The sequence below is a fragment of the Dendropsophus ebraccatus genome, chromosome 5 (assembly GCF_027789765.1).
Source record: "Dendropsophus ebraccatus isolate aDenEbr1 chromosome 5, aDenEbr1.pat, whole genome shotgun sequence".
Taxonomy (NCBI): domain Eukaryota; kingdom Metazoa; phylum Chordata; class Amphibia; order Anura; family Hylidae; genus Dendropsophus; species Dendropsophus ebraccatus.
In genome coordinates this window covers 160,025,459-160,039,399 of record NC_091458.1, presented here as the reverse complement: position 1 = coordinate 160,039,399, position 13,941 = coordinate 160,025,459, and the positions used below count along the sequence as shown (strand labels likewise).

At 43.0% G+C, this 13,941-nt stretch overlaps 1 protein-coding gene across 3 annotated transcripts in view; it reads right to left on the bottom strand.

Annotated features, from left to right (window-relative positions):
* Positions 1-13,941, bottom strand: part of BCAS3 (BCAS3 microtubule associated cell migration factor) — a 657,814-nt gene that overhangs the window by 623,569 nt on the left and 20,304 nt on the right. For all 3 annotated transcript variants that reach the window (XM_069971782.1, XM_069971780.1, XM_069971781.1), the window contains exon 7: positions 3,254-3,335. In XM_069971782.1, coding sequence (XP_069827883.1) covers positions 3,254-3,335 — 82 coding nt within the window. The remainder of the gene's footprint in view (positions 1-3,253; positions 3,336-13,941) is intronic.

Here is a 13,941-nt window from a genome sequence, read left to right as displayed (position 1 = left end):
GTAGGACATGGGATGTGGTGAGGTGAGAATAAGCTCTATTATTTTCCTTATAACTGCAGCAAAACATCAAGCATTTTTAAGCACCAGACAAGTGCTTTAACATCTCACCCCCAAAGCACCCTGCATCCCCCCACAAATGCAACTGACCCCCACACACGTCTGCTATTAACACCCTCTACCCCCGCCATTGCCAAGAGGGCAAAGTGCATCGTTGGGCCAGCTGTAGAAAATCAATGGTTATCTTCGGCAGGCCCAAAATAATGGCACAGTGGGCTAGAGTTTGACTTGGCTGATGTTCTATACATTGATCTTTATGCATCTCAGGATATCAGCCAGGACAAGAGGGGTGTTTCCAGAAGAAAGTGGTAATATTTCTAAGCCTAGACAACCCCTTTAAGGATCTGTCCAAGATAAAAAACAATGTCTATATTTAATTAATCTTCACATAAAGTTTAGTAACTTTATAAATACATTGCAGTTAGTGTCTTGGACAGATCCTGAGTTACTGCCTATATTATAGTCCAGAGCTGCATTTAAAATTCTGCTTGCTTTAGTGCAGTCTGGAGGTCTCACTTATGAGGAGTGTAGTCTTTACATCAAGCACTATATAGACTAATGAAAATTAATGCAAAAGGAACAGTCATACTGTGCAACTCGGCTGAGCGATCAATGAGTCTGGTAACTAGTCTATACACTGGTTTGGGACGAGAACAGTGGCTCAAGATCAACAGCAGTAAATGTATGCTATGCATATAAAATATTACTGAACGTTTTATATAGATTCATTGTATATGTAGGCTTTAAAATATCATAGTACAGCGGTCACATACCCTAATGTGACTACCGCTCTGAGTAAAAATATTAATGAAGACAAGATCAGGCGTAAAATCGTATTTTTTTTAATATTTACAGACTGGACCTGGCATTAATATACTATACATATTATATATATATATATATATACACACACTCCCCTGTATTCTTGCCACCCCAGTAAAAGAAGTGTTGTAATGACATCATATACATTTGTTCGCATGATGCTGCAACCTATCATTGGCCTTAGCAGTAAAATGTCCTAAACTCAGGAAGAGACTGCTTAGGCCAGTTATAGGGTGCAGCATTAAGCTATGTTCACACAATGTACTTTTTATGAAAAGAACGGCCATTATTTTGCAGTCAATGCAAACAATGGCCGTTGTTTCAAACAATGTATTGAACAACGGCCATTGTTTCCTACAGCCATCAAAATAGTCAACATGTCAATTATTTCCGGCCGTTGTACATAGACATCAGTGCAATTTTCATTTAAAACAATGACAATATGTTTTGTGAACATAGCCTTAACCCCTTAAGGACCGAACCAATTTCCATTTTTGCACTTTTGTTATTTCCTCCTATTGCTTAGGCTAGGTTCACACTGCGTTTTCAGCATCCATTTAACGGATCAGGTTTTTTTTTTTAACAGTCAAAAAAGTAGTGTCAACAGTACTTTATTGTGCGTAAAAAAACGCATCCGTTTTGATCCTTTTTTTATAATGGAAGTCAATGGAAAAACGGTTCAAAAACGGATGCTGAAAACGCAGTGTGAACCTAGCCTTAGAAGGCCATAGCACGTGCATTTTTTTCACCTAGAGACCCACATGAGCCCTTATTTTTTGCACCACTAATTGTACTTTGCAATGACAGGCTGAATTTTTACATAAAGTACACTGCGAAACCAGAAAAAAAATCAATGTTTGGTGAAATTGAAAAAAAAAAAAAAAGCTTTATTTTAATTTGAGGAGGTTTCGTGTTTACGCCATTTGCCCTGGGGTAAAACTGAGTTGTTATACATGTTCCTCAAGTTGTTACGATTACAACGATATGTAACATGTATAATTTTTATTTTATCTGATGGCTTTTAGAAAAATTAAAACCTTTTTTAAAAAAAATAAAATAAATGTTCCTTAAAATCTCTCCATTCCCGGCTTATAGCGCTTTTATCCTTTGGTCTATGGGGCTGTGTCAGGTGTCATTTTTTTGTGCCATGATCTGTACTTTCTATCGGTACCTTGATTGCGACTTTTTGATCGCTTTTTATTACAATTTCTCTGGATTTGATGCCACAAAAAAGGGCAATTTTGCACTTTGGAATTTTTTTGCACTAACTCCATTTACTGTGCGAGATCAGGAATGTGATAAATTAATAGTTCTGGCAATTACACACGCGGCGATACCAAACATGTTTATTTATAAAATGGGGAAAGGGGGGGTGATTCAAACTTTTATTAGGGCAGGGGATTTTTTTATTAATAAAAAAAAACAATTATTTTTTTACACACATACTAGAAGTCCCCCTGGGGTTAGGGTTATTCCCCCTGGGGTTAGGGTTATTCCCCCCTGGGGTTAGGGTTATTCCCCCCTGGGGTTAGGGTTATTCCCCCTGGGGTTAGGGTTATTCCCCCCCTGGGGTTAGGGTTATTCCCCCCCTGGGGTTAGGGTTATTCCCCCCCTGGGGTTAGGGTTATTTCCCCTGGGGTTAGGGTTATTTCCCCCTGAGGTTAGGGTTATTCCCCCCTGGGGTTAGGGTTATTCCCCCCTGGGGTTAGGGTTATTCCCCCCTGGGGTTAGGGTTATTCCCCCCTGGGGTTAGGGTTATTCCCCCCTGGGGTTAGTGTTATTCCCCCTGGGGTTAGGGTTATTCCCCCTGGGGGACTTCTAGTATCACTGCTCTGATCTCTCATTGAGTATAGTTATACTGCAGCCTAAAGCAATACAATGGCAAGCTGGGATCAGCGCCATTATGGCGCAGACCCCAGGCCTGGTACAGATGTAGGGATCGCTCCTCCGCGACCACAGGCGATCCCCCCCACTAGACACCAGGGAAAGGGAAAATACGCATTTTAAATGCAGCTGTCAACTTTGACAGCTGCATTTCAAAGGCTAATTAGCGGGCACGGCAATCAGACCATGCCCACTAATTGCCGCCTTCCCGGGCTACAGATAGCTCCCGGGATTGCGGTGTTTCAGAGCGGGGTCGGCAGTGAGTGGGGAATGAGGAGCAAGGGAGTGCTGACAGCTCCTCTCTGTGTCCCAGTGTAATAGGGGCTTAAAAAGTAAACCCCTATAAATATTTACTTACTATGTTTAGTTTATAGTCTAGGTAGATTCAAACCATTGTAAAAAAAATAAATAAATAACAAAATGAAAAACTATAACATAACTTAACCAAGTAAACAAAAATAAAGATATGTTATATACAGGTAGGACTTACTTATCTGAGGAGATGGCAAGATTCGTGCAGATCGTACTGGACCGTGTCGAACGGAGAACATTTCCTGAGCTTCTCCGCTAACCTGAAAATCAAATAAAAATAAAATCAATAATAAATTGATTAGAACCTATCAGTGCATGACAATCAAAGTGATCATTTGTTCAAAGTTCAGGTGGTCTTTTAGAGTTATTTAGCGCCCTATTAGGGTATGTTCACACTGAGTAAAACAGGCGGAATTCGGCCTGTCTCAGTGTGCCATAGCCAGTCTATGGGAGAGCGCGCGCTCCTCGGCAGCCGACGCTCTCAGCTCAAAGAAATGACATGTCACCTCTTCAAGCGGAGAGCGGCGGCAGCGAAGGAGCGCGCGCCCTCTCTATCACTCACATCGGAACCCTGAGCTAGGCAGGATTCCGCGGCGGAGAGAACCGCAGCGGAATTCTGCCATATTTGCTCAGTGTGAACATACCCTTACATGGGATGATTGTCGTGCAAATTATCGTTACATTGCTCCAATTTAAACGATAATTGTTAATCGTTCCATTTGTATAAAAGTCTACAGAGGAACCAGAGGAATGGATTTATCGAGTGAATAATAAAAACTCATGAAAATTATATGAACGCCTTTAGGATAAACTGGGATATTGATATGGACTCTCCTATAAATGCGCAAGATGTGAGGTCAGTTCACTATGCACAATGCTAGTTACGGACAGGGCACTACATACAAATTCAGACTTAGGGCTATATTGCACGGGGCAATTATTGTGCGAAAAGTCAATATATCGTTCGATTTTAGGCCATAATCTTTCCGTGTGTATGCAGGCAACAATCGAAAAATCGTTTGGGAGCCATTGAGCGCATCTTTTGAACTGACTATAAAATCATTGTTAATGGTTTTCTAATCCTTCGGTGTACGCACACATCGTTCACACGTTTGCTGGGATCAGAAAGACTAAATGATCGTAGTCGTGATCGTAATTATGACTGTAACTAAATATTATCGTTCTGAGTGTTACAGTGAACGATTTCGCTTATTGGCGATTGTTTATTGTTAATCTGCGAAAACGAAAAATTGCTTTATCCAATAGGACGGTATCCCTTAGGCTACAGTCCCACTTTGGGAACATATCAGGCACCAGTGGCCGTCACATTATATAGGCGGCTAATCATGATCATGATCTTCACTAGCGGCCGTCTATATAACAAGATGGCTGCCTTTGCCCGATATTTTCCTGAAGTTGAATCATAGCCGCAAAAAGGATCCCAAAAGGTTTCAATGTTTCTGGTGGTTAAATAAAATAAAAAACAAAGCATACTCACCTTCCTGGGCCCCCCGTAATTACTTATGTGGTGTCTTATGGATTTAGGTCACAAGAAGAAGTAACAGCAAACTCCCGCAACACATAAACTTTTTGTAAAATATTCTGGAACAAATGTTTTTCAGTTGCCATGTAAGTTACATGTAACTTTCTCCCTTTGGTTGCTTCTACAAGGGTACCTTTATTTGCTATCTGTGTATCTCAGCAAATGTGGTACACTTTTTTTGCAGACACCTCCAATTCATCTAAATGGGGTTGTTTTGGGGACAAGCACAGATTTAGGCAAGACCCACTGACAGGAATGGAAGCCAGCCATGTGTGAATTCACCCGTAACCCAATTCACCCTTAAGAAAACCCATGAAGGTGAAGAGAAATTCCATAATCCTTTCTATCACAACCATAAAAATAAAAAATATCCTGGAATCTCAAATAATATCATTCAGGTAACAATTTACTACTGAAGGGGTATCCTAACTCATAGTTGTAGGGCTCATCAGGTTAAATATTTTTACTTCATGGGAGGCACAAATTGGGCTTAAATGCTATATTAAGTCACAAAGTTGGCACTATTATTGTGTGGGACCATACAGATGGGGAATTTGTATAGAGGTGAGGACGTTGCGAGACCAAGGAGCCTAGAATGTCTGTTTGGCAGATTCTGTGGAGAAGAGTTGTGGCTGGGAGAAGTCTTAGTGACGGCTGGGCCAGATGGAGAAAAAGGGGAAAAGTTTCAGAGATGTCACTGGATGTAACTGCACTATAATCACTTCTAAGGTCTGCAGAGCCTGTGTAAAGCTGGCTCTCTATATGGTGACTGCTTCAGGAAAATAGTGGGCTTTCTACAGTAGATTTATTCAGTAACAGTATAGAGGTATTATCCAGTCACTATGTGGTTATAATGGTAGTGGTAATAGTGTGGCAGTATTACTTGTCCTGTGTATACTAGCATTATTGGCAATATTGGTTTACTGGATTTACTTAGTACCAATATGGTGGTATAGGTAGTAGTCATGATATGGCAGTAATATTTGCCATTTGTATGGAGGTGTTCTCAGTAATGTTGGTATACTGGGTTTAGTCAGTAACAGTATGGTGACCATATTTGCTCCTTGTATATTGGTATTATTTGGTAACTATGACTGTCATCTGGAAATAAAGAGTATTATAATGCCTAGAACGGTCTTACCAATCATATATATCTAACTGTACAACAATTATTCATTTACAGAATTCAAAAGAGGAGAAAACAATAATTAGTTGGGGTCAGATTGCTGGAAACTCCACAATCCTGTAAGTCAGGGGTCCCCGGTGACCGTTCTCAGCCAAGCGAGCACACTCGGCCGCACGCTACAGCGCTCACATGTTTTCATTCCTCTCATATTAATAGTTTCTTTTTACAGCTTTTTAACTAAACATGTGCAGTGTGTTTGCTTTATATTTTCTTATATTTTATGTCTTTTCTTTATATTCCAAGCTCATTTCCAGCACTACATAGTAAAAGGGGACACATCAACTAAGGCAATCCCCCAGACCAAATGTCTTACACACATATCATTACTAAGGGACAATTATTTCGGGATCATGTAGTCATTAGACTTTGTACGTAATGCTGGTAGATAATGTGTCCACCCAGATTCTGCCTCAGTATTAACATGTATAGATGACACAACAGCACCATCTGCCAGTAATGAAGTGTCCGCCGATGGAAGAAGACAAAGCTGCTCTTGTTTGGATTTTAGATTTTTTTTCCAAAAATTTTGCTAAAAAATGTTATAGGGCGAACACATCCATAATGGAACTGAAAGATTTAGGTTGGTTCCCAAAAGATCACTCTTATGTAAGGTAACTTAAAGGGGAACTCTGGATATATTTTCTTCCATTCAAATCAACTAGTGTCAGAAAGTTATACAGATTTATAATTTACTTCTATAAAAAAATCTCCAGTCTTCCTGTACTTTTCAGCTGCTGTATGTTCTGCAGGAATTGGTGTACTTAAAAGGGAACCACCAGCCGCCACTGAAGCTTCTGAATCAGTCTGTGTAGTGACAGGCCGCTCAGCCAATCACTGGCCGAGATGGGAAAGGCTTCAACAGCTGCAGTGAGCGGGGAAAAGACAGGAGTGTGGGCTGGTAAGTATAATGTTTATTATTTTCTCTACACGGTCACCAGCCGTCGGCTGCACGTCACTATTGCACGCAGTGATGCTCGGCTGGCTGCTCAAAGACGATTAGCCGCTGTTTGTTGTCGCTAATACATATTGCAATCTCGGCCCAAATCGCCCTGATTCAGCAGATAATCGCCCCATGGGCCCTTACTACACACACAGATTTGCAGAACATAGCAAATATCCAACTTTAACAACATGAGAATTCCCATGGCAAAGCTGCTTTTACAAGGAACTCAGCAGTACACGGAGAACAGAAAAATAAATGTTTCTACTGTCTGTCGGCTCGCATTGTGACGTTTTGGCAAAACAGCATAAACACTTTCTGTCTAATATCCTTCCATAAAGATTTACAAGGCCGACGGCTCCTGCAGTTCAGTTTGGTTTCTTGGATGATAAGTAAGCGATGCCAGAAAAAAAGGCTTCCTTTATTCAGGAAACATTTGCAGAGCGTCTACGGTGTGATTAATGCCGAACGTTTCTTCTTCCATTTACCGAGGTGTCCAGCGGAGGAGGAGGAAACTAAGAGGCAAAATAGAAACCACATTTGCAGAGCTGTTCCATATTAATGATGTATGGTGCAAGGATCTGCAGGGCTGGAATCACACAGGGAGTGTGGTGTGATGTAGTGTGACCCGCCAAACGCAAGAGACGCTACAAAAAGAGACGGATATCGGTCCATACACATTGGAGGAGTCCTGACTATCCTCCAGGCAATTATGTAACAATTATTTGTTTGGCCTCCCTGATTGCTGGAGCTATTACACAGCGTGTACACGGATACATCCGCCTAGCTGGCCGATAATCATGTGCATGTGCATGGGGACTTTAAAGAGAGTGTGCTATAAAAAAATTTTATAAAGTGTTTTTTTTTTTCATTTTGCTCTTTAAGATCATGAGAGATAAAAAAAAAAAGTATTTTTACTTTCCATATATCCCAGTTATAACCAACAGAGGGAGCGCCATCTGGGAAACAGTGTGTCATAGCAACCGGTAAGATGGTTACTGTAGAAATAAATTTGCCTCTGTCATGATAAGAGAGTGGGCAGCAAGAGACAGCAGGCAAAACAGATGGCAAGAGGACAGGCATCAGGTGAGAGTGGGCAAGAGGATGGACAGGCATCAGGTGGAAGGGGGCAAGAGGATGGGCAGGCATCAGGTGGAAGGGGGCAAGAGGATGGGCAGGCATCAGGTGGAAGGGGGCAAGAGGATGGACAGGCATCAGGTGAGAGTGGGCAAGAGGACAGGCATCAGGTGAGAGTGGGCAAGAGGATGGACAGGCGTCAGGTGAGAGTGGGCAAGAGGATGGGCAGGCGTCAGGTGAGAGTGGGCAAGAGGATGGACAGGCATCAGGTGGAAGGGGGCAAGAGGACAGGCATCAGGTGAGTGGGCAAGAGGATGGACAGGGATCAGGTGAGAGTGGGCAAGAGGATGGACAGGCGTCAGGTGAGAGTGGGCAAGAGGACAGGCATCAGGTGAGAGTGGGCAAGAGGATGGACAGGGATCAGGTGAGAGTGGGCAAGAGGATGGACAGGGATCAGGTGAGAGTGGGCAAGAGGATGGACAGGGATCAGGTGAGAGTGGGCAAGAGGATGGACAGGCATCAGGTGAGAGTGGGCAAGAGGATGGACAGGGATCAGGTGAGAGTGGGCAAGAGGATGGACAGGCATCAGGTGGAAGGGGGCAAGAGGATGGACAGGCATCAGGTGGAAGGGGGCAAGAGGATGGACAGGCATCAGGTGGAAGGGGGCAAGAGGATGGACAGGCATCAGGTGGAAGGGGGCAAGAGGATGGGCAGGCATCAGGTGAGAGTGGGCAAGAGGATGGGCAGGCATCAGGTGGAAGGGGGCAAGAGGATGGACAGGCATCAGGTGAGAGTGGGCAAGAGGATGGACAGGCATCAGGTGAGAGTGAGCAAGAGGACAGGCATCAGGTGAGAGTGGGCAAAAGAGTGAGTAGCAGGATACAGTGCGCAAGGGATAGGGCAACAGGAGACAGATGGGGAGAGAGCATCAGGAGACAAGCAAGACAGCAGGAGACAGTGGGATACAGTGGGCAGCAGATGCCAAATGAGCAAGTATCAGATGACAGTGGGCAAAAGAACTGGCATCAAGAGAGAGCAGGCAGCAGGAGGCACCAGGCAAGAAAGAAAGAAGAGTGCAACAGGAGACAACCATAAAGAAAGTGGGCATCAGGAGACAGCAAGCAAGAGAGCAGACAGCAAGATACAGGAGAAGACAGAGGACAAGAGAGATCTTGAAGGAGAAGAAAGTGGACAAGAGAGTGGGCTTCAGAAAACAGGAGTCCAGAGGGTGGGCAGCAGGGGACAAATGGCAGGGAAACAAGCAGCACTTGAAAGTGGGCAAAAGAATTGGCATCAGGGGACAGCAAGCAAGAGAGTGGGCAGCACGAGACAGCATGCATGAGAATAGCCATAAGGGAGGCTGGGGGTAAAGAGAGTGCAGCAAGAGACAGCCAGCAATTTAGTAGACAGCAAGACACAGAGGACGAGCAACAGGTGACAGTGAGCAATGCAAAATCTGCTGAGCACGTCTGTGTTCTGTGAATGAGCCTTCTCCCTGACATCCGCCGCTGGAGGAAAGAACCAAAAAGGTGCCAGGTTGTTCTCTCCCTGGTCCCAGGGTGATCAGTTATTTATGTCTATTTTATACATTATTGGTAATTATTGGGATACTTTGGTGCTAGGGTGACCTAGCACATTACAACTGTTTGGATATACCTATATCTCATTTTGTATCATGTGGACTAACAATATTGGATGAATTTCCTGGTGGGTTGGTGGACTATTATGCCCAGCCATCCAGATTATGACCTATGAAGTTTTCTAATTGTTTTTAATAAAAGTTTTTTGTGGCGTTATGTAAATGATGTACTAATAAAGATTGATCCACATTTTTCGTTATCTTGTGGTTAGTGCGCCTATTTGTACAGTGTCCAGCTTTTTCTTCTTTATTGGTTCAAGCTGTCCTATTGGACACTGGGCTGCACCCCTTTATGGGATTTGGATGAGCGCTCCCTTGTACTAGTATTCAACATACACATCAGATTGGAGACTGGTCCCACGTAGACTACCAATTTCTGCGCCTTCCTCCACCTAAGGCCAGAGGACGCTAAATGGCCTTATACACAGGCGATAATCGCCAATGATCGTCCCATGTAAAAAAAGACCCGGATCAGCAGAGGAGCGGGAAAACTCCCAATCCTCGGCTCATCGTCTGTTAAGAACATGTTTCAAAGTTTATTGTTACCACATTTTCCTGTGTAACAAGGGAAGTGAGGGCGATAAGGATAACGGGGAACGGACGGCACGGATAGGCATATAACTGTGCTGTCAGTTTGCAGATCACACAGCAGGGCATACTTACCTAGAGCTCTGCTGTGTGATCCGGCATCCTCTTCTGCAGCTCTCCCATCCACCTGATGCATCTTCAGAAGTTTGGTTTGGGCTGTCCAGGCGTGATGGAAATTGTATTATTACAACTGGAGGGCTGAAGGTTCCCCATTCCTGGCTTTGATAGTGGATCCCGCTTCTACATCTCAGACAAGCATATTGGGAGACTGGTAGGAGCTGCAGTGGGACAGTGGGGCTTTTTTCTTTTAAATAATGACATGCCCCAATGCCCAATTAAAGGGCATCTCCAGTGGGGAAATATTCTTTCAAAGCAACAGGTATCAGAAAGTGCCAGAGATTTATAATTTACTTCTATTAAAAAAATCCAGTACTTATCAGCTGCTGTATGTCATAGAAATAGATATAAAGGACATACAGCAGCTGATAAGTACTGGAAGACTGGAGATTTTTTAATAAAAGTAAATTACAAATCTCTGGCACTTTCTGATACCTGTTGTTTTGAATAAAACATTTTTCTGCTGGAATTGCCCTTTTAACACTGTATTCTCTACTTTTCTTCTTTTTTTTTAACATAATTTCATTAAAGCCATTTTTCTCCCTAAAAAAAAAATTTGATTTGTAAAGCCTGTGTGGATTAAATGGGTTAAGGCACAGCTACTATTTTGGAAAAATAGCACCACCTCTGTACCCGGGTTGTGTGTGGTATTACAATTTAGCTCCATTTACTTCAAAGGAACCGAGCTGCACCCATCCCCCTTACCCCCCCCCCCCTTCACACACACACACACACACACACACAACCAGAGGACAAGAGAGGCGCTGTTTCTAAAAGAAAGTGGTCTGGATAGCCCTTTTAATATTTAAAATCATACTGTAACAAAGGGCAGGTTACCATACAAAGAAAATACATAGGATCTTTTTACACACACACAGATTATCTGACAGATTTTTGAAGCCAAAGCAAAGAATAGACAACAGACAGAGAACAGGTGATAAAGGAGAGACTGAGAATTCTCCTCTTTTTAAATCCATCCCTGATTTTGCTTTAAAAATCTGTCAGATAATCTGTCTGTGTAAAAGGACCCACAGGCTTTCTGTATATTCGTCACATTATTGTAATTTTTTCATATCTGTAAGAGCAAAGTTTTAAAGGGAAGGCGTCACCTAGATTTCCTTTTACACACTAAAATTTGTTCTTTTATTCTGATCTGTTTCTATTTTCTGAATTTAGTTTTTGTTTATTTCACTTTTTGTACATTGTTATGGGGCAGCCACATTGCCTGGGCTGTTCTTAACAGCATTTAGTGACATGCTTTACAGCAATACTCATGGACATAGATGACAATCAACAGACTCTGAACCCTTGAAATTAATGAGACATTACCGAGCGCGCTCTGTGACCTGTGAGGTCATTCCACAGGGAGCTGCTATTGTCTCCTCTATCTACTGGTGTCACATGACGCTGCAATGCTGTACAGATCACTTTACTGCAGCCTCCTCTTATCACTATAGACACAACAGGAAGTCTCAGCTTAGTTTTAGCCCCAGTGGTGAGAATGAGAACTGCAGGATATCAGAATTATTTTATAAAATAGAAATTAGAAAAAATGTCACCAAAAATTCTTTCAAAAATCTGTTTAACATAAAAACATTATTTACTGTCCCTTTAATGTATTTCCAGCCTCCTGTCTCCTGAAAATAATGATCAGAATGGAAGATTGTCTTGCATATGTGACACCAGTAGAATTTGAGCAATTACGTGTCAGTAAGTCAGCCGTTCCATCAGCGCTCCCCTCTTTCACCAGCCTAAACACCACCAGAGTCCTTTGAACCACATATAATAGTTATCTCTCATTTATAAGTAACACTCTCTAGTCAAAGATCTTTCTCCAAAGGGATCTTAATGCAAAACCACTCAGACGGCGGAGAGACGGGCACTTGTGGAGGCAGACTGGGAAGGTGTTTGGGAATCAATGTAACACCATTACGGACGGTGTCAGCTTAACAGCTGTCATAAACACTTCATAATCACTCAGGCATTCCAGCGGCCTAAAGATTAGGGCATTATTTCATTAACTGCTGGGTAAATATCAGGAACAGAGGTGTACATTCACATTTCACAACTAGTGTACAACACCCGGGCCTCCGAGATAAAGGAGAGCAGAATTTCTGCCAGTCTGAGGAGTAACAATAGCCGGGACCTCAGACACATTGCCTCTCTACTCAGGTTTTATAGGCTTTTTTTTTATTATTATTTCAAATACAAACTTTTAAGTGATGATTTACTGACTCTATAAAGAGAAGCTATACGTCAGGCAGGTTCCACTGTAAACTGCGCGACTGGACAAGACTTGCGGCAATAAAGTGACGTTTTCCAAATAGGAGAATGAAGGGCTGCGAAGTTCGGCAAGGTCAATGATAAGCCTGACCCAACCTTATAGTGGGAGCCCAAGTGCTGGTCGTAAGGCAGATGGCAGGTTATCTAATGGTATCACAAGGCTTGTTTCTGTAACACTTAGGGGACATTCACACGTCCGCAAAATACAGTCCAGCTCCTGGTCAACCACCAAAAGAAAAAAAAAAAAAAATCTATTTTTTTAATACTGTAAGTCAATGGAAAATAAATCCCAACCCATGGACTACAACTGCCTCCATTTTTTCCATAAAATGGATTCGTTAAACAGACAGAAAAAACAGTGTGAACCTCGCCTCAGTTTGGGTAATTTTTTTTTCCACCTACACATTACATACGTAAAGCTCTTCTCCAGAAGAACCCAATCAAAGTTTGACCCTTAAAGTGACTCTGTACCCACAATCTGCCCCCCCCCCCCCCACTCCCAAACCACTTGTACCTTCGGATAGCTGCTTTTAATCCAAGCTCTGTCCTGGGGTCCATTCGGCAGGTGATGCAGTTATTGTCCTAAAAACAACTTTTAAACTTGCAGCCCTTTGTCAAATTGGCGTGGCCTAGAGTGTCTGTGCCCAACCTTGCACCGCCTCTCCATCCCTCCTCCCTACCTTCTTTACTATAAGGAATGCCCCAGGCAGGATTTCTCCTATTCATCACCTGTGTGAACACTGCACATGTGCTGGACTATTAAGACACCTGTGCAGTGTTCAGTCAAGTGATTAATAGAAGAAATCCTGCCTGTGGCATTCCTTATGGTTTAGAGGGCGGGGAGGAGAAACGGAGAGGCCTAGGGCACAGACACTCTAGGCCACGCCAATTTGACACAGGGCTGCAAGTAAAAGTTGTTTCTAAGGACAATAACTGCATCACCTGCTGAACAGATCCCGGGACAGATCATGGATTAAAAGCAGCTATCCAAAAGGTACAAGTGCTTAAGAGTCGCTTTAAGTTTAAATGGATCGGCATCGGTGCGGAGATGCCGTTGGCACAGTGCTTTTTTTGAACCGCCTCCCGATACCTGCGCACGGTGGGAGTCTTTTTGTGAGCACTGGCATTACCTTTGGCTGTCCAGGCATGATGGAAGTTGTAGTTTTGCAACAGCTGGAGGGGCAAGGTTCCCGACCCCTGCCCTATATTGACCTATTGTTTAAGCTGAGCTACTGTATAGCTGATTGATCTGTACTGAATCACAGTTATACTGCTGTACGGGTGAGGGATGCGATCACGTGGTTTTGGAATTACCCAGGTTAGTACACCCCCTCTCCAAGCACAATAGAGACTGTAGGAGGGGTGGAACAGAGTGTACCCATGTGACCTAGTATCACGTGACCGAGCGATTGGTCTTGCCGCATGAGGAATGACGAATCTCCTGAACCAACACGCATCTGCAAATTAGGACAGTGGAATTCTTAGGACTTTTA